Below are 21475 nucleotides of genomic sequence, written 5' to 3'. Positions count from 1 at the left end.
AGCTCAGATTTCCAGCTGGAGTCTGGAAGGAGGCAGGTCAGAAAACAAAGCTCACATCTGCAATGAATTCAGGCAGCGTTAGCTCATGTAGCTGCAAATCAAATCAGCCATTCTCTCTTCATTTAGTGTAAAGCCTCCAAAGGAGACGCCGCCACCATGATTACAACTCGGTACTTTGGCTTTGTCTTGCATTTATGCTGCTTGGATAGATTGCTGCCTGTGACTGTTTTTTTTTTTTTTTTTTGAGGGGAAAGAGCAAAAGTACATCATATTTTCTACACTGAAAGTTTGTGCTTTAAGCATTTAGTGTTTATTTAACAGTGGGGGAACAACACATAGGAACCCAGTGAGCTGGTTTGTTTCAGAGGTTCTTAATAGGTTTGATGTCTGTAAATTCAGAACCCAAATCAGAAATAAATTGTGTGTGATTGGGTGCCTCACAGGAAAAATGCACACTGAACATTTTAAGAACAGTGTTAGTTCAGGCTGTGATGGCTCAGCCGACACCCTTTTACACATCCAATAGGCATCTCTCACACAGATTGCAGTATTTAACCTGCTCAAAGCAAGCTACTTTGCAACCCACGTCAGCTCCTCTGTTTCTCAAATACAATTGAAGATCTAAAACAAACACCTTTTGTCAATCTTAGCCATACTTACGGGATGGCAGAAGATTCATCATGCAATTCCCCCCCCCCCCTTTTTCCCCAGAGTTATCCCCGCAGTGTACAACGTTGACAGGTCAACAACAGATAAAACCATTTGCACATGAGCAATGTAGAATCACGACTTAACATAACCCACTAAGTGGATATCTTTAGTACTCACAACCCCTGCAGACATGAGGAGAACCTGCAAACTCCATGCAGAATGGCCCTGGCCAGATGGTGGATTTAAACCACCCCGTGGAGTACAAAAGAAACTGAATGAATGAAATGTGCAGCCGTTGTCATGCATATCTTTATACACATGTAGGCTGCTGGGTATAATGTTACAGGAACGTTTTCTAATGCAAAAAACTGACAAAGCCATATTGTAACTTTGTCTAGATAATAAGCAGGAGGCAGGTGTTACTCATGGAAAAAGACTTAAAAATGTTATTTAAGATAAATCTCAGAACCTCGACGAGTAAAACCAAAACTGTCTGCATGCAGAAACAGTGGAACTTGTGTTTAAACATGTGAGAACCTAACTTTTAAAACATGTATTCACCTCCAGTGTCCCATAACTGTAACATAATTCATAGCACAGTGGTCGCAGCACACCTTTAGATTAATAAGTTGCCTGCAGTGACTCTACAGTCGCCTTCAACTCTGCTGAACCCTTTTTGATCTTTTAATTTGTCGAGTACACTCTCATTAACCTCGCTTCAGGCAGAATTGTTCAGTAATTGAGTCTGATAAAAGCAGACAAACCAAGTTCTCTAGCAGTAAACAAAGGAGAAATAGCAGCTCCTCCTGGAGTTTGTGGAGAACGTTGGCTTTACTTTCAGCATGTAGCCAGAAACACAACCGCTAATGAATGCAGAATAATGCAGCAGTAAATGTTTGGAGACCCACTACGTTTACAAATGTGATGCACTGCAGATGACAGTCTTGCAGCGTACTGTGTCGAGTCTTAAAATTGTTATTGCAGGATCGTTTCATTAGCGTGTCCCATAAAGTTTGATAAATGCAAATAACCTGATGCTCAAACACATTAATAGAGAATCCGTTTGCTTATGTTTAGTGACAAACCACACAGATCAAATGTTAAAGAAAATACAGTTTAATTAAAAATCTTAATGGCTTAGGCATGAAAACATTGTAACACAATGAATGCCGAGGATATTAAAAACACAATAAATAAAATATCTACATAGACAATAATAAAGCAATGAAGACAGTTTTTTTTTAGTAGGCAAGTTCCTGTTGAGAAGGCTAGTTAACATGAATAAAGCGCACGCACACACTCCTTGTTAATCAGCGGATCAGAACCAACACACTGGCTGAGGTTACCGGCGACACTGAGAGAAAGCGTGTGAGACGGAGGAGCCTCTGGCAGTGATTCAGCAGGACAATGAGCCTTGAGTGCGTCATCACACATCAGGACTACAACAGTCCTGGAGTTAGTGCCATTTAGTTAGTTGCCTTGGTACAAAACGCCAAGACTGGGTGAAAACAAAGCTGAGGGGACTGAAGACACATTCGTGGTCTCTGTTCTGGGGCAACTCGAGGAAGATGAGGAGGAGGAGCAGCGCACGCACACGTTTTAAGATTCTTTTGGTTTGGGGCGATTAAAGCTGCAACATTTCTGTGGCATCACAGACAGCCAGAAAACAGCAGGACAACTCCAGGGTATTCTGGGTTCTTAACAGGATTTACTGTTTTTTTTTCTCCCCCTTAGCATCAGATTTAGAAATTTAGCAACATTTCTTTTCATTTAGTTCCGTTTGAAGTATTAGGTTTTTGCACTGTCTCCAAATCCAGCAGCACATTTATTGGGGTGGGGTGGGGGTGGGGGGGGTGGGGATCCTAGTGTCTGATAATTACGAGAAACATTTTTCAGATAAAGTTCATGTTTAATATAAGTCAATCACCCTTTGCACTTTCACCCAAATCAGGGGTAAAGTTTGTTATTTTGACTGTAAAAAGTGGAGCTCTCTCTATTCTGAAACACTTTTAAGTTAGTTAAATTTTTTTAATCTAAAAAGGTAAATTTGCATAAACTGTAGTTCTGATATAGTGTTACCATGGTGAAATCAAGAGCGCGCTTGACCTGAAAACAATCTGCAGTAGTTTCCAACACATTTAAATGGTGAATGTGGAGGGGTTATTTTGGCTTGCCTGCGGGCATGTGCAAGTTGTGATGGACAGAAGGCACGTTTACTGTACATGTCGCTGCGGAGGAATGAAAAGGTGACCAGCTGACAGTGAGCTTCCTTTCACCGTCAGGCTCATTTGATTAAACTGGGTTCTTGTCATCTACCTTTAGGACTTGTAAGAACAACAACAACAACAACAAAAATCAGCCTATGGTTTAAATAATATTCATGCAGAAAAACATAAATGTTCCAGATGTTGCAATTCTTTTTGTGTTGTGTTTGGATTCAGATCAGACCACTGTTCTCCTTTAATGTCTTCAATCTGAATCTTTCTTTAATTTCTTAAGTAAACAAACCAACAGCCCTCATGCAGGTATGACGCTGAATACCACCGATGGGCTAGTCTCAGACGCTATAGGTGTGGTGCCTGGAAGTGGCAGCCGCTGAATTTTTTGGTCCATTGACAAGAAAATATAACCTGAGAGAAATCCAAACCTTTAAAGGGCTTTTTACGTGTAAATTTGGATATTTTATTGGCGCGTTAAGGACCTAAGGTCTCTGTGCACTGAAAAGCAGCAGTTCATAAAAGTATGTATGGGAAGAGTGTTGATCTCACCAGATGTTTACTTCTTAGCAGCTTTTAAAGAGGAGAAAAGGGGAGTAAAACTACACAGTAGCGTACATGAATCAGCGAAGCTGCACATGGTCACAGCAGGAATTTGGAGAAAGTCCCGTATCGTCAACTCAGACATTTTACAGGAAAGCTAGTATTTGTAATGGATTGCAACACTACAAGTATTACAATCTAAGTTCATCCTTAGTGGTGGTACCAGAGTTTTGGTGTGATGAAGAGCACGCGTGCTTGAAATTTTACGCGAAGAAGTTAACGTGTTAGTAAAATTGGAGCAGATTGTTGATTTCTTTGTTTTTTGTACCAAAGTTAAAATAGAAGTCAGAGTCTACGAGTCCCTGTTCAAAGGTTTTGTGACAATTTCAAGCCAATTTATTCTGGGCATTTATTCCCGACCCATATAGGATAAAACAAAACTGATATTTAGTGATTTAAAAATCTGATATCAACAGTTTGTTTTTCTTTCAGCAGCCGAAATAAACAAATTTGTTATGCATAGTTATTTCTGAGTCTATACACACACAAATACAGACAATGCATGTCATGGATCGTTTACTCTCTCACTCTGCTCAGAACGTTCCTGTTGCCAACAGGGAAGTTACAGAGTGCCCTCTGGTGGAAAACTACGAAACATCACGGATAAATCTTTGAAGGATGTTTCGCTCATCTAGTCTTTTCGTTTTAATTTTCATTTAGTAGCAGTTATATAGTACCAAGAGTGAAATATATCTGCAAATAGCTCAAATCAGCCCCCCAAAAATTGGCTTTCTAAGTTTGAAACTAGTGATCAGGAGCGTGTTTAGTGTTACCACTTGCGCATCTAGAAGCTGGCTATACAACACGTTTATCAGACCACCATCCGATGTAAGGTTTGTGCCCCAGCTGCTCTAAATGAACAGTGTTAGTATTTACCGAAATTATCTCCATACCAGTTAATCCACCAGTATAAACAAGCTATTTGATTGAAATTTTATTTTTAATGCTTTAATATAATTATTTTTGTTGTCCATTAATTTGGTTTAAATACATTTTATTTATTTTTTTTAATTAAGATGCCACATACTTATTTTCTTGCATTCTTGCACAGAAAGTTTTTACTGGCTCACTGCTATGCCTGAAAAACATGAATTCTGTTCATTATTAACATTATAACTAATAATACAGTTTTTTTGTTTTAAAAAGTTTTTACAAATTTCTAAAACATGTTTTAGAAATTTGTTGGCATTTGTGACAGCTGTAATGTGTTGTAAATTGCTTTGACAGATTAATACAATCCTGAGATTTTTGTTGCCTTTCCCCAACATTCCTCCCATGAAGAGTTTTATGAACTGCAGAGTGACTGAAATCCACAAAATGGTCATGCAGGACTGTGGACAGATGAAATTACCACAGCTACATTAGGAGTCATATCCAGAATTTAAAGTTAGAGGACGTAAATGAGCTCGTCGAAGAATCAGAAAACAGATTTTAATATCTTAACTATGGTAGCTGTATGTAAATATGCTGCAGGAAACCTAAAAATATAAAGAAAATCCACTCTATGGAATGTCTGTGAGGATGGAGGGAGCGTGTCCTTTAGCATCTGCTCGTTACATATAACCTGGCTTATTACTGAGTACCTGAGTCCACGTGACTTCACCCCACTTTCAGTTTTTTGTTTTTTGCTTTAGGCTTTAGAGTTTGATGTGATTTCCCAGTGAACTGAGTGAAGCTGTTCTAAGAGCTTCTTTCGGTTATTAACTAAGAAACTACGAGCGTAGAGAGAAGCTTTGCGACTAAATAAACCAGCCTTCAGTGTCGGGCCACCTCTAGCGGTGGCAGGAAACGATGGAATTAAAAAGAACTCAAACTCAGCCATTGTTAGTACTACACACACCACAACACATTATGAGAGTACTTAAACATTAAATTTGTTATTTCATCATAGAACTATCACCGAACATGGAGCTGACAGACGGCAACTGAATTGTGTTCACCTTGTCAGATACCATCGAAAACGGAGCGAGCCACAGCGACGCGTACGACATCGAAGCCCTGCAATACTGCACCGCGACTACACGTTCACATTCATCAGCACGAGCACCACTGCCACACAGTTAATCACCAGTTTCAGACCGTATCGCTACATATTCGTACGCCACGATTTGCAAAGAAGCCAGTAAAAGCACCAGACCGAGCGGCTGCAGGCAGTGGGACGCCCAGTCGGACACCACTATGTGCGGGGTACCTTCGCTGAACAAAGTCTGCACCGCTTTAACACTTAGCTTAATGAGAGCGTGCACGCAGACTGAGGGGAGACACTGCCGCAGCATGTAACTAACTCAGCGAATCACAGCAGGGTCACAGCAAGCCCATTTTAAAGGCTCCGATTCTCCATTTATGCTGTGTTCAGGTCATATCGGACTTACAGTTGACCTCTCACGTTTAAGGCCAAAACCCTCAATCTCCAAATGAATATTACAAGTAAAAGAGATTCTGAGACTGTAATTTCAGCCACTTGACATCGTCTTTAACAATAGTCCCCCCACCCCACCCCACGTTGCTGTTTTCCCACTACAAATGACTTTGGATGAGATATAACATGAACGCAGCATCATCCCTCAGAGTAAAGCCTTCTGAAAGTACTTGTGGCCCTGCAGGAAAGTGCTTGGTAAATGATAATGGCACAGAGTGGAGAGAGACGAGACAGAGGATGAGCCTGCGCAAAGTGACTATGTGGCGATGTGCGCTGTGGAAGGGATGGAGACAAACTCGCGCAGGATGTTCTTGGCCGTCTCGAGGTTGTTCTGAGCGATCATCAGGGCCTTCTGGATGTCCTGGATGGAGTAGCCTTGGGATATGAGGCATTCAATCTCCCCGTTTAGGGCCAAGCTTCCAGGACCTGAAGGAGGAATAGTCGGAGGTGGAACAGGGGAGGCAGATGAGGAGGGGCCAGGGAGGTCTGGCGGCGGCGGAGGTGGCTCGCGGTTTAACGGACGAGGCCGTCGGTCAGAATTGGCTCGCCGCGGGAGAGGTTTTGGGGGACGTTCGGGATCGCCGCCTGCTACAAACATACCTGAAACAAATGAGAGAAAATGAAAGAAAAATAAGAAACGTGATGAGTCAAATACAAAATAAACACGTTAAATACACATTTACATTCACACATGAGCACTGATGAGTAGATGATTTGTGGGAAAAATAATTTAAAATTTCCCTTTCTAACCAGACATTTGCTAACCTGAAACATCTGAGAAACAGAAACATTTAGGAAGTCCTTAAAAACTGCGGATGTTACAAGTATCCGCACTCTGAAAAAAACTAAAACACTAGATAAATCATCTGTAACAGTCTGTGAAAGGCAAAGAAACACAGCATGCGCCACAGAAATAAAACTTGCAGGAAAAAAGGCCATTAGGTTATCACTGACATTAAAGTTCTGGCTTCAAAATAACTGTTACCAAGCAAACTGCAAAGCAGTGACACTTGCTCCTAGAACGAATGTGGCTTCCTAACAGAAGGCTGATTGGTCCAAACTACCTGTAGTTCATCTAGAAGCACATAGCTTCAAGCCTGGCACGATGGATTCTGTTGTAACTTTGACCTCATGAATCGCCTGAGCAGTTTCACAAGCTGGCCCGACATGCAGCACGTTGTAGTTAGAGTATCTATGAAAGCAATTTCCATCAGACTTCAGTGTGGTTAAAGCAGTAATTTGCTAAAGCCAAAGTTAAACAAGAAGTTTCAAGTTACATTCATGTAGCCTAATTACTTCTCAAATTAATATTCATTTGTCCACCACTACTGAGTCTAACTAAGACTACTTTTCTGTTTGGACTTTTTGATTTTTCTTTAATTGTGATTAGCTTCAATGCCCAAAAAAAATTGTTTGGCACTTTTTGTTTTATTTCCAGCCTGAGGAAAAATGCTCAATAAAACAACATTAATAGCGTGGACAACAGCCTGCACACGAGAACTGGATGTCACCGGTTTGTTCGTGCATCATCTTGAAGCCCCAAGCTGAGCATACTGGTGATCACTATTAAAATATAAATCACGCCGTGTTCAGTACGACGTAACTAATGACCACAACTCCCTTTTTGAAACCAGAAATTTCGCCACCTGCTGGTCATTAGAAATTAAAAAAGGGGGGAGAAAAAAAACAAAACAACAAAAAAACCCACACATACTGGGATCTACTGCAGAGTCTATGTTGAGATTACTGAAGGCTGCAGAAGGGCCGCCGATATCTGACAGGGCTCTTCTGGCGGGGGCAGGAGGGACCACTGGTCTGGGAAAGTCATACTCGTAAACATCCTCCACACTGGCCTCCTCCTTCTTGTCCTGCGGAACAGCTGAATGCTGAGGATGGTCTTGGAGGAAAAAAATGTAAATAAAAATGAGGTTTTACCCTGATATTCTTAATTCTGTGATGTCAGTTTATCCACTACTACTAGAACAAATAGTCTGATTACTGTTAGTAATCCACAATGATCAAGCACTTCCCATACCCAGCTCAGAGTTCTGTGTCGTCTCCGACGAGCCGGCCTGGGCCTGGATGTTACACATGGATTCGTAAACCTGGGGGTCCTCAGAGTCACTGTCCCCCACCTCACTGCAGGCACACAGCGAGACGGAGAGAGATAGAGGAATCATTTAAAGGGGAACAAACTGTGCTCATTTTCATTTAAAGAATCTTATTCTTGGACTCAAATAGTTTTCCATGATTTTAAATAAATAAATAAATAAATAATGCCATTTATACTTTCAGCCCACCGTCCCCTTAAAGTCAGTTTTCTTCTGATAGGATGCCCCTTGCAAACAGCAGGTTTGAACTTTAGGTGGTTGGGGACAGAGCGGTGTGGCTGGAAAGTCTGCATAGAGCTGACTTGCAGGGCTTATTTGCAATTACACTTAACTCATAATCTGAAATTTTGTCTAGTTACCATGGTAACACTACATGACCAAAATAAACAAAAAGAAAGGAAAACGTATTAGAAGCAGATTTTGAAAAGGGCCATTGTTGGCGATCCTTTATGCCTGACTGTTACACAAACTAATCCTCACAGAGAAAGTAATATTCTCAATGACTGAATCTACACTTTGTAAGCTAAACCACCAAACCTCTGATCAAAAACTCATCATTTCAGTGTGCTAACATCACAAATAGACCGCTAAACATCTAGCTCTGCTTCAAACAAAAATCCACCAATCACACAGAGGTATGAATGCTTCCAAATATTACACATTTTAAGCCTAATTAGTCATGCATGGACCCAGTGAAGGTATCTTTGTAGGCTCACACCATAACTTTCAGCTCTCGAGTTTTAAAATTTAAGCAGATTTCCTATCCATTCGAATTCCCTACATTTTAGACACTTTCATCATTTTAATCAAAGAGACAAGCTGAGATGCAGCTGCCGTCATCTTCAAGCAATGCCCTTTAAATTATTTAAGGGGGTGAAAAACAGCAAGTAAGTGAACGAGAGTTCTGTCTAAGGAATGGGAACCTCGAGAGCCCCCTGCTGGACAAAATACACAGCATCAGATTTGAGGGTTGCATTACTGTGTGTCAGACTATCCCTTTAACTTGTTTATAGACCAACTTTCTCACTTTTCACTCTACAAACTGTTTGAAATTCACTTGTAACCTTTCCCAGCGAGATTTTTTTTCTCTGCAATTCACTATACAATTACATAACCACACACATAAGCACATTTTATTACCTGCCGGAAGGTCTGAGCATGTTTGTTGATCTGCTGGTATTTCCAACAACCCAACATCTATATTTTTCCCTTAAAGACAGCGCCATATAGCCCTGTTCCAAAAGACAGCACACCCCGAAGCTTCAAGTCATCTGACCTGATCTGGTGTAAAGTTCTTCCTTTTACACTATACATACTCCATTAATAAGATGACAGTGGGACCAATTGTGTCATTTTTATGCTCCCTTTGGGTCTGATTTTCTTTCACTTGTAGTCTAAATCCAGTGTTGTCTATTTTTTTCCTTACACTGTGATACTTTCAATGCTGTTAAGCTGTGTTCTTCTTCTGGTCATTGATTATGTTTGGCCTTTAAAAACTGAGTCAGAATACTAAAACTAATCCAGAAACCTAAAAATATGGGAAATAAATAGCCCACATGTTAAGTGTCAATACGTTCCAGCTGCGGAGAAGCCTTTAGAGGTCATTTTCCTGAAAAACATTCTTCTAATAGAAGCAACTTCATCCCCCTTGCTGTTCCGTTTACCTGATGTCATTGTGGTTGTTTCCCTGGGTTGGTGGTGGGGGCACCAAGGAGCCTGTTATTACCCACGGGGCACCGGAAGCTGGAAGGGATGTGGGACTCATGTACTCGTTATCTTCACCGTCTGACGACAGCTTCTCCCCGCTGGACACCGCTGACCCTGGCAACGACCTGAGCAAAGGTAGACATCACAGAGCGTGTTTTTTCTCATCAGTCGTAAATGACAAATTTGAGAAATCCTGAAGGAGACACAAAATGCAAACACACTGACAGACAGGTTTTTTTTTTACTAGTTCTGGAAATATATGAAAGGCATCATTTTGATAGATCAGAACACTGATGTGAATCTACATTACATCACCAAAACAAATGTTAAGAACGCTGCTGGCAAGGTCGAAGAAAGATGGAAAAATATCCATTCGCTTCTCATCAGTTCTTGTCTCACTACATTATTTCCTGTCTACTACACCTAAGTGCAGCAGAGCTCCGTACCTCGCAGCCAGGCAGTACACAGCATTGATCGCCGTCTGCGGTTTGCTCCCCTCTGCGCCGGCTCCGTTGCTCTGAGGGATGGACGACGGGGCCTTCGTTGCAGGGCGTGGCACCATGTAGTTGGCTGCCCAGTCCGGGGTGGAGGGGAGGGGTCTCCTTTGGAGTCTGGATTCCTGGCCGACCAGGGAGGGGCGCTCCGGTGGGGGAGGAGGGGGCAGCTCTCTCAGTGCTGGAGGCAGAGGTAGAGGCTTGTCCCTGTGTGTGGCTACCATCTGGGTCAGAAGACACAGTACAGGATGTTTTTTGTTAGAGATGTGAAGACTCACGTACACACACACACACACACACACACACACACACACACACACACACACACACACACTCACACTCTTTTGGTATTAACAATAATTGTGTTAGCAGGGCTGGCAGCACACTGGAGGTTTAATAAAAAGGCGTGGCTATTAATCTTTAAGTCACACGCAAACAATTGAGCAGTTGTGAATACCAACACTTAGCCAATTCACATAATTTCCAGGAATCTGCAGCCACATTAACACATGATTATTTTTGACTATCAAATGGACATCTGACACACGCTGTGGTAACTTCAAGGCTTCTAGAAATATTGACTAAAATATACTTGGGCTCATTACAGCTTTATCTCACAGGCTCTTTTGATCACAACTAAAACTATAAATGCTCTTTTCTAGAGAAGATATTCATTAGATATTTATATCGTTAGCTACTCATATACACTTATTTATTGATATAAAAAGTGAGTTAAAGCTGGTAATAGGAGGTGGTTAGTTTGTGATATTACTCTGACCTAAATGTACTGCTCTTGTAATGAAGTTTGCGTCCCAGCAGCAGGTGTTGGCCTTAACACTTTGCATATGACTTCCATATGATTAAGCAGTTATTACTTCTGGTTCAACTTCTTAGTGTATGTTTGCACAGGGCTCTTCTTATAGGCACTATTCAGAGGGAGAATATTTCAGTGACCAGTAAGTCTTGAATGCACCTTTGGCCAATGCAAGTGTTTTTCTAAAAACTATTTTTCCACCCTTTGAATTCTTTTCCACAGCTAGTCGGTCTCAAAGTCTTTTGTCTTTAGTGCACTCAGGCGTGTACTTACTTTGGCTGTGGCTCCCTGACTCAGTGCACTAAGGGAGGCAGAGGACCTCTGCTGTAAGAGGTCCAGTCGCGGAGGCACCGGAGGCAGCTGAGACACTGGAGATGGAGGGCGCTCCACCTGCACACCCACACATTGATTTACAGATTTTGTAGCAGATGAAGTGCTTGTAATATTCCTCAGCGATATTTACACGATAAGGATCACTCAAATCACCTTTCATTCCTTTTCTGATGCTCTGCTTGAACTTGAGCAGGTCATCTTGACCATATCTATTAGCTAAATTTACTGAGTTGTTGTAGCAATTACCTGATTAATTATGTGCATTAATAAGCAATCAAACAGCTGCGTCTAATAAAGCACCCAGTGAGCGTCTAAATATATGTACGTGCTCGTCTTACTTTGGTGCAGGCCAGCCTGCTCATGACAAGTTGCTGGTCTTCCAGCCGATCATCCTCTTCCTCTTCGTTGCCTGCGGCTTCTGCTCTGCTCGACCCCTGGAAACCAGCAAAGGAAGCCCCACTGGCCTTCGGGTGAAAGGGGTCCACTACAATAGGCTCCGTGCCTTTAATCTCACATCGGCAAAACGGGCAGCCCTGACCCTCCGATTCCTGAAATGCACACACACAGAAAGACACAGCAAGGTTAGGAGGTAAAGGTAAAGGAGCAGACTGAAGCTTTCATCATTTGTAAAAGGCTTTGCTTTGATTTAAACCCAAATTACAGCTGCAAGTCTTTTCAAGAATGAAAGCTGAAGGAGGAAACCATGAAAACTACCACAAAAAGAGTCAACCTGGATAGGATGAATTATAATGTAAATAAAACTGAAGATGTCAAATAAATGTTGTACATCAAAGATCTGCAGAAGGAGCACTTCAACAAAAACCATGTCTAAAGAACTGTGCAGTCATGCTGCGATTAATTAATCTGTTAAATTAGCCCGGAGAGCATTTCTGTCTTGAAAGCAGAGTAGTGAGAACAACACGACTGCGCTTGGAAAGACAACGATTCTATTGTTCGTCTGATGTCAACCACAATCAAAATAAATTCCATATAAGGAAGTCTAAAGTCCAAAGTCCATCAAGAATAAACAGCACATCAAATTAATTCATTTAATCACTCACTCATGGCAAACAAGTCTATGTTCCCAGCCAGTCAAGTCTATTTAATCTTTTATGTTTGAAGAGGAAAAGTTGTTACAGTTGTTAGTAACAAGAAGGATTTTATTAAAGGAAGTACAAAAAGAAAGTGCTTCAGCTTCACTGACTGTAAGATCACGTTAATAAAACAATAAAGTTACAGCTACACGTGACCTCGGTGCGTTGGTCCAGTCGTCACCTTGTTGTGTTTTTATCAGCACCCTCGTTAACCTGATCTCACTTTAGATTTATTCTTAGTGCCGATTGGCTGCTGAAGCTTGATGGTTAGTAACTGGAATCTCTGTCCCTCCCCTCTGCCTTTCTGTTGCTACAGGCCTGTTTTTGATTTTGTTTTTGGTTCTTAGTTAAAAAAGGAAGAAAAAAAAAAAAAAGTAGTTTAGGGGTGACGCCTGAGGCAGACAGTCTGGTGTGGTTCGTTCATGGACTCCTTCCTCTTTTGTTTGTTTGTTTTAGCCGGAGTTCTTTTGCTTCCCTTTGTTTCACACTTTCATTATTAAAACTCAGCAGCACTGTGGGATCTTATGGCTCAAAGAACCGAACGTATACGTTTGGGGACTGCAACAGTTACACTGAGGAACATGACACGACTCCTCTACTGCAAGAACTACTACTAATAATTTTTTTTAAAAAGAAAAAAAGACTTTATACTTAAGTTTAAACATGCAGATCAGAGAGTGGAGTAAAATACTTGCAATCTGAGAATGAATCTAAATCAAAGACATTATTATTATTATTATTATTATTATTATTATTATTATTATTATTATTATTATTATTATTATCCTATTTAAAAAGGCACCGTTGAACACAAAAAACTGAATTTAAAGAAAATTCTACAGCAGGAAAAAGAAGATCCCTGTCAGGATTTATCGAGCTGCTTCAAATCAGTGTAATAAAAGTTTATAGTTTAAATGGAGAGGTGGCATATAAGGTCATACCTGCCAGGCGGTCAGACACGAGGTGCACATCAGGTGTCTGCACGGCTCGATCTTCACATCCTTGTCGTTCTCTGCACAGATCTTACAAAGCTGGAAAGTAGAGCCCATCTCGCAGTAGAGCTCGTACTGCTCCTACACAGAGAAACGAGGGAAAGAGGGAGACCGTTCAACACCGGCTGCTCATGTTACTCTCATCCTGTAGAGATTTATTCCTAAAAATCTGTCATTTTATGCATCTGTATTTGTTCTCTGCATTAAAAACATGCACGCACATGAGAAACAAACCTGAGTAACTTTGATGTGGTCCTGTGGAGACGGTTCACACAACCCTGTCAGGTCTGGGTTCTGTGCACGGCCATCTGGGAAAAGATAGCTGGAGAACCACGGCGCACAGAAACGCAACCAAGTCACGAAAAAAGGGTCAGTTTCAGATTTTATAAATCAACAGTAAGAAACAACAACCTCGCCATGTTTTTACAATTCATCGAGGCTGCCAAACAATTTCTCATTATAAAATCCTTAAAAAAAACAACAAAACAGGCCTGTTTCTCTGCAGGTTGACACAAACTAGTTAATTATACATCGATTGTGACAACGTTTCATCCACACTCTCCAACCTGTTCCTCGTAAGGTTTTTTGTTAAATTTTGAGGAACTACTACAAAGACTCCACCCTCCTCACTATTAATTCAGTAACCTAAAGTAACATGTACTCAGTAGGCTGAAAGACAATACTCTCCCCTGGCAGCTTGCAGTTTAATAGTGCTATAAATCTACACTAAATACTAGTTCATTGACCCCGATGATATGCGACTCACAATCCCTCTCTGTATCCATCAATGAGTGCTTGGAAGAGTGGTTTGTTATGCGGGATGGTCTGCAGGATGTTCCCATCAGCTGTCACATAGCCAATTGCCCACTGGCCCAGCCGAGTGCAGCTCAGCCTGAAGATATAGCTGTGAGAGAGAGTTATTTCAACCAACAGCTACAAACTCCTGCAACAAAATATTTAATACAGTAGGAATTTTCCCCCAAAAGTATTATAGGATATATCTGATCTGTGAGGCCTACCTGCCAGGTTTGTGGATGAACCTGTGCAGTCGAGCCTTCACCTCATCGTAGGTTAAGAAGGCCATATAACCAGGGTGTGTAACAGCCAGGCTGTTCCAGTTCCTTAGAAGAGATGACCATGGCTGCAAGACACAGATTCACAAATGCAAACATTTTATTTATGTTGTGTACATCAGCTGTTTTGAAGTTGAATTCACAACAAAAATCAGGTATGAGACTATAATGCATATAGGACAGAAGATCTGTTTGCAGCAATAAAATTACAAACACCAACTCTGATCGCTGGCAACACTACAGAAAAACATATGCGAGTGGGTTCAGACCCTGCTGCTGCATTTACACAGGAGAGACTAAGCAGGACTCAAATTTAAACAAATAAACAAATTTAAGCATCCTCATGTAATTCACCGCCTTTACTAAAACGTTATTAAAGTGCAAACTGTGCAGTTTTACAGTGAACTACTCTGAATGCTTTGTGACGTACCTGAAAGAGCCTTGTAAAGATGTCAAACTCGAAGACAGAGATGTAATCGTTACAGGTGAGGTCGATAGTGGATTTGAGCGCCATGGCCTCCAGACCTGAGCTAATAGGGTGAAACTCATGAAGAGCCTGCCGAAATGTCCTCCATGGCACTATGGTCCTGGGTAGAAGGGAGGGAGAGGAAACAAATGTTTGTTGTGGGAACATTGCCTTTCACTATTAGTTAAGACAGAATTTGGGGTTAAACAGAACCTAAAATGTAATAAAATTGCAGATTTGCTAAGCTAACACCTAGCTAACAAGGCAGCAGACCTTTATAAAGACACAACTCTAAATATATACACACAGGTGTATTTTTAGTTGACTAAAGGGGACCTGGTATGCTTTTCCTCAAATACACACACTCAACTGTGACTTTATTAGATACGTGTGTTCAACTACTGATTAATACTAATATCTGAGCATGACAGCAACTCAGTGCATTTATGCATGCAGACACATATGTATATGGTTACTAGGGGTGGGGGGAAAAAAATCGATACTGTGTAGTATCGTGATATTTTGTTTGCTAATAATGTATCGATACAGGGACAGCAGAAATCGATATTTTGTTACAAAAAAGGTTTTTGTGGAATGGAACATGCTCTGACTTCAGAGCATGTTGATCCTTTTTCTGAGCAAAAGATTAACTTTTTTTTGGCAGCAATAAACATGACAGTTTACTTATTTTAATTTAAGACATTTTTTATTTTAATTAAGTTTAAAACTTTTTTATTTAATGTAAAATTATATTTTGTTTTAATTTACTTTCAAATTCTTCAGTTGCTGAAGGGGCTGCATAGTTTTCATAAATTGCATAGTTCAGAATAGCTATAAGTGTACCAGATGGTTGCATTCAGTTAAGTTGGACTAGACTGTAATACAAACCGTTCAGTTTGTCAACAATAAAACTGACTGAAATGAGAGAAAGACTGAGTGTGAGACTTTGATATTAGATAAAATGAATATTGCTAAAGTTTACCTTTATGTACAGAATCTGAATATCGCAAAATATATTTAAAAAATTGCAATAATATCGTATCATGCATTAAGTATTGTGATAATATCGTATCGTGGGATGTATGGTGATTCCCACCTCTAATGGTTACCACTGCCTGCTTAAGTTCAAACTGAGCAGAATGTGGGAGAAAGAGCGATTAAAGGACTTTGAATGGGACATGCTTGTTGGTGCTGCTCTGAGCATTTCATAAACTGCTGATCTGCTGTGATTTTCCCCCCACAAACATCTCTAACATCTTTTGATAGCTGCTTTCAGTAAAATAACATATCAGGTGATACAGCTCCAATCAAACTGGTTTTCTAAACATGACAGTAAGTAACATCCAAGCAATAGCATTCAAATGGCCTCCAGAGTCCAATAGGGAAACCTGGGTATGTGGCAGCAACCTTATGATGCTGTCATGTCACTATAGACCAAAATCAGCAAGGAATGTTTCCAGCACCTTGTTGAATCAATGCCACAAAAATGAAGGCATCTCTGAAGCAAGGTGCCCCTAATAAAATGGCTGGGATGCTCACAGTCAGAGGTTCAAATCATGAGGTCATCTTACGTAGCCTTAACTCATGACCCCAAAACCCAGACCTCCCACTGCTATAAATGCTCAGTTTCAGTGCTTTTGTTGTGTTTTTTTACTTTTCGTATGTATGTTGCCCGTGAATGTGACTATGCTAATATGGTAATCTGACTTCTGTTTAAATCTTTTATTTGCAAGGGGCAGGAAGCAGTAAGTAAGATAAAACTGCTTGTATCAGCCAGAGATTAACTGGAATCGATGGCCAGCATGACATAAATAAGGATTACTGTGAAATATGAGTCATTCGAGCATCACCCAAGAATAAGAATAAAGAGCTGAAACAAAAACTCACTTGTCCCCGAATGACCTTCTCCAGAATTCAGCAGCATCAGCTTTGGTAATCCTGAAGTTGTCACCCTGAAATAGGCCATTGGGGAAGATGGCTTTTAACTCCGCTAGCATGTGACTGAAGATCAGAGACAGCTTGGTAAGGTTTCGCCTAAGTGAGAGAAAAGGAAGAGAGACAATTAAAGGAAACCGTAGCAACAAGTTAGTTACAGGTATCATCAGCCTAATGTCTTTAGTATTCTATAACGCCATGTTCGGTTTTAAATAAAAAGGGGAAGTTACACTTGCATGCACACAGAAATAGAAGTTTTCAGCAGCCAGACACTTTCGAGTACAAAACAATCAGGCGGAATCAAAGATGGTACCACTCGTCTCGTACATTTCCCTCTCCTCTGGCTCATTTTATGGATCTACAGTTAATTTTTTTCCTCTTTCTCAACAAACACAATAGTCAACTGGACATTTTCTTCTTCGCTTTTTTCTTTTCCTGCTGTAACTGGTGTTACTTTGTTAAATGCATATAAAGCACTTTCTGTAAAATTACTTGTGGCTGGCTGCACCACCTCCCAGACAAACTAAACCCACTCCTGACAACTCAAGTGTCAAATTTATAAAAATGTGTCCACTTAGAGCTGAAATGATGAACATAACTGCAGAAGAAGGGAAGCAATGTTGAAAATTGACATTTATACTTGCGTTTGCTTTACATTTGAAGATAACTGGTTTGAGCAGTTTACACGAAACGCTACTTTTCAGAGGAAGTGAGTCCAGCCTCATTGGGGTTGAACATAACCAGTGCGGGTGCATAATCTAGTCCAAACTTGTTTTGCTTTTTTTAAACAGTAAATCAGTTTAAAAGGAGGCACAAGGTGACACATGACAAAAAACTGAACCAAAAGTCGCAGACGCATACTGAGCACACAGCCAGTTGGGCAACGACTTTTTAAAAAAAAAAAAAAAAAAAATACATATATATGTTTATGACATCGTCTGAGCATGACCTCAGCTTTGAAGGTTCAATTAAAAGGCTTTCCGATGACCTATACATGCATTTGCTAATGCCAACACAGCTGTTTGTGTAGAACATCTTACACTTGATAAAAATTCAGTGCGTAAAAGGAAGGATGAACTTTTGCTTAGCAAAGACTTTCTGAGAAGCAGAGGAAGTACACATGATTGCCAAAGTGCAATCACTTCCCTATAAAGTTCACTTTGCTTCATATGGTTTGATTTAATCGCAGCGATGGAAACTTGTAAGAACATTTCAAGAAAAAAAGACAAACTTTTTCAATACTTCAAATTAATATTTACAATAAGATTGCAGGTTTAATGTTATAGAGCTTAAATGACATCAGCACTTCCAGTAGTTTTCTGGTCATTTTAAATGCACAGAGTTAGAGATGTTCACAAATGACTCCACAACAGTGCAAGCATGCTGCTTTTTTTATCTTTTTAATCATCTGATGGAAAAAAAAAAAAAAAAATAGCATAAAATCTTAGTATGAGTTGTATTTCTTGGGTAGTTTGGAAGGTTTTCATTAAGAACCCATTTTTTATTTTGGTTAAAATAAAAATAAAAAAGTCAGCCAATGCCAATGCTGACAGCAGACCTTCAGACAAAGGTGGTCCATTAGTGAAGCTTTTATTCTATTTAGGTAACGATCTTTATTAATGTGATCATCAACATCTGTGCTTTCCAACTATTTCATGTCAAAACAGATGCTGTGAAAAAGCTCAGTTCTGTGCTCCATAGGACAGAGACTGTCTCGAATTATCGTACCTTCATGAGCTTAAGGGATTATTTTATTGATAGGAAGCCAAGAAAAACAACGATTAGCTCTTTAACTGTGCCATGATTCAGATACTCCCTGCTTCACAGCTTTTCCATCCTGGCTTTCTGCTGGTGCAATATTCCGTTTCCCCCACAAAGACAAATCATGTTTTGTCCGGATATAACGTGCGCCTACCTGGGCTGGGAGTTCTCCTCGTACATCCTCTCCTTGGCCTCCTTAAAAAGGCTCATGGTCTGCTTCGTCTTGTTCGTCAAGTTGTCGATGACCACGCGGAAATACTCATTCTCGCCGAGGATCTCTATTTTGCCCTCATACCTGGACAGAATGGTGCGTAAATGCTGGTAGGTATCCGGCAAAAGGTCCAGGATGTAGGGCGGGCTGTTCTTCAACGCCACCTTGGGGTTCTGGCACAGACGCACCACCTGGACAGAGAACGCAACGGCTCAGAGATTTTTTTTTTTTTTTTAACTTGCAAACAACGAAAAAACAATCAAACAATAAAACAAACAGGATTAAAACCTTTAGCTGTGGCAATGCGAGATGCTGCAATGTGCATGTTTCACAAAGTTTGTCTAAGTATGGTACTGGAGAAAAGCCTGAGGTCATTTAAATACAGGACTAACCCGTTTAATACTCAGGGCGCTTAAAGAGACATCACAGATTTCGTGACAGTTTTCCAGCTAGATCATCAGCTATCGCACGCAAGTTTGGATGTGTCTATAAATTTTAAGCTCATAAAACTGGGTCACGATTTTTGCAATGTGATGTTACTGGACAAAATTGCCATTCTTACAGATGTCAAGGTTTAAAGTTTCAGCCAATAATTCCTAATGTTTATGATGATAATGTTCTTGATAAAGTCTTTTCGGTAATCGGAGAATAATGCGGCACAAGCTGTAGATCAAAGTTTGACCAGGAACTGTTTCTTTAATCTGTGACGGACATTTACTACCCGTCTAATCACCTGACAACTAAGGTTACTTATCAAATTGCACTCAATTATGCTCCCATACCCACCAAATAACTTCCAATATATTGTGACCATAAACATGAAATGGCTCATAGTACAATGACAGGTTGAATACCTAAAATTTGCATCAACTTCACCAGAAACTTTTACCGGTCACTATTCATTTAAGTGCATCTTTTCCCCGCGTTGCTGTGGACCAACTGTGCATGCAAGCAGGGTTTTGTTTCTTTTTTGCATACATTTGCACACTCACTCTTTATATCAGATCCAGCCCTTCCCCCAAACCCTCGGATTCCTCATTTTGCTACTTTGATGGCAATGTATTCCCACAATACAACTTTACAGCTAGGCAGTAAAAATTTTCAGCACCCAGCCCTGAAGCATACCACCCAGGTGTGAAAGCTTTTGACCTCAAACGTGCCATTTACAAGCACAGGTGTAACTGAGTCTGCACAGAACACTGCACATGCATACCGTGGTTCACTCTCTATTATCTGATGCACTGTTACTTCCTACATCAGCTCACTTGCATTAATATCTTGTGAGCTCTTGTCTCACCATCTCTCTGCACTTCCCGCTCATCTGATTTAGTTATAGCCAACTGCAAAAGAAAGTAAATAGGCTGCAATGACTATAGAGAACCTTGCCTTGCCCCTGCAACATGTACACCTCTTCTTATCCAATACTAAATATAGGGTGTCCTCCTAGGGATATGAATGTGACCTAATTCAGGAGAAATGACCCCAATTAGACAATCAGACACCACTGTACTCCAGTTTTAGGCTTCAGGTTTAGACTGCTTTAAAGGTTATTGTTTAAAATTTAAGCCAAAGCACCTTCCTGTGTGGATGTCCTGGAGGTTATTCATGTCATGCAAAGGGAATTAGTGATGATTCAATATAACCGCAGTTTCACGCTAAGTGAAGGAGCATATGGAAAAGTTGAGCTAAATCTTTTTTCAATATGTGAGAAAAGAAAATCAGTTAAAGTGGCCTTACATTTGTCTCTGATGTCGAGTTACAGACAAAAAGAAAAAAAAAGTCAAGTAAGAAGTTTTTCGTTTACTGTTTCAAACCCCTTTCTTGTAAAGGATTTATTACCGGAAAACCACTGTCAGTACCTTATCCATGAGTTTCCAGCATTTTTCCACCATTTTCTTGTCGACCACTGCGGGCTGGTGAGGCTGGAGAGCTTGCTGGTGAGGCTGAAAGGCGTCCTTCATCAAGCCGATGAGACCGGCGCCCCTTCTCGGATTTCCGGCCATTAATTCGGTCGGTGACCGGGGGTTAGCCCGGGGCTGGGCTGGGGGTGGGTGGCTGACAACCGGAGATCAGTTCTTGACACGTTTTCAAACAAAACGATCGCTGTCTTCGTGCCCTGCCTGCACTCAACACTGGTAATAATTTGTCATGCAGAGGCTGTCCATGAGCAGAACAAAAAAGGCAGTGTGTACACTGTACGCGATGCAGCTAGCTAACAAGCTACATTTGAAAAGCCACTCAGTTTGATTCCGAGCTCAGGACATGCTCACCGTGTTGCTTAATCTGTCCTCAAAAATAGACCTACCGCCTCCCGGCGACGGCAAGTCAAATCTCCCCCTGAGAAATCAGCCCGGCTTATTATAAACTCGGGGCGTTAATAAGCCACACAGCGCGATTAACAAACAGGTTGAGAAGCGGATCCAGCCAACAGCAAGCCAGCAGCTAAAGTAAACAAGGATGTCCGGCCGTACCTTCAAAGTAAAAGCACGGTCAACAAACACGCAGAACCTGGGAAAATTAAAACTGGCTTAACGTAAATTACCTGTAATAGAGCCAAATAGCCAAAGTTATAATAATTAACTGAAACTAAACTAA

At 40.8% G+C, this 21475-nt stretch overlaps 1 protein-coding gene across 2 annotated transcripts; it reads right to left on the bottom strand.

Moving 5' to 3' along the window:
• Positions 1-1749: 1749 nt before the first annotated feature.
• On the bottom strand, positions 1750-21353 carry LOC102305228 (E3 ubiquitin-protein ligase CBL). Of its 2 annotated transcripts, none has more exons than XM_005916107.3 (15): positions 20740-21353; positions 18824-19071; positions 16861-17007; positions 14938-15094; positions 14454-14575; positions 14201-14338; positions 13669-13756; positions 13384-13515; positions 11687-11896; positions 11289-11405; positions 10154-10425; positions 9665-9832; positions 7925-8028; positions 7604-7786; positions 1750-6489 (listed from the first exon to the last, which is right to left on the bottom strand). In XM_005916107.3, the coding sequence occupies exons 1-15, from the start codon at positions 20881-20883 to the stop codon at positions 6146-6148; spliced, it is 2574 nt and encodes an 857-aa protein (XP_005916169.1). In that variant the 5' UTR covers positions 20884-21353; the 3' UTR covers positions 1750-6145. The 2 variants fall into 2 exon arrangements, with proteins under 2 accessions (XP_005916169.1, XP_042074253.1); XM_042218319.1 differs by lacking the exon at positions 20740-21353 and adding an exon at positions 19169-20725.
• Between the last annotated feature and the right edge of the window lie 122 nt (positions 21354-21475).

This window comes from Haplochromis burtoni, unplaced genomic scaffold, assembly GCF_018398535.1.
Source record: "Haplochromis burtoni strain Fernald_Lab_line unplaced genomic scaffold, NCSU_Asbu1 Contig_17, whole genome shotgun sequence".
In the NCBI taxonomy this organism is placed as follows: domain Eukaryota; kingdom Metazoa; phylum Chordata; class Actinopteri; order Cichliformes; family Cichlidae; genus Haplochromis; species Haplochromis burtoni.
Note: the sequence above shows the minus strand (reverse complement) of the source record. Positions and strands in the feature narration are given on the sequence as shown.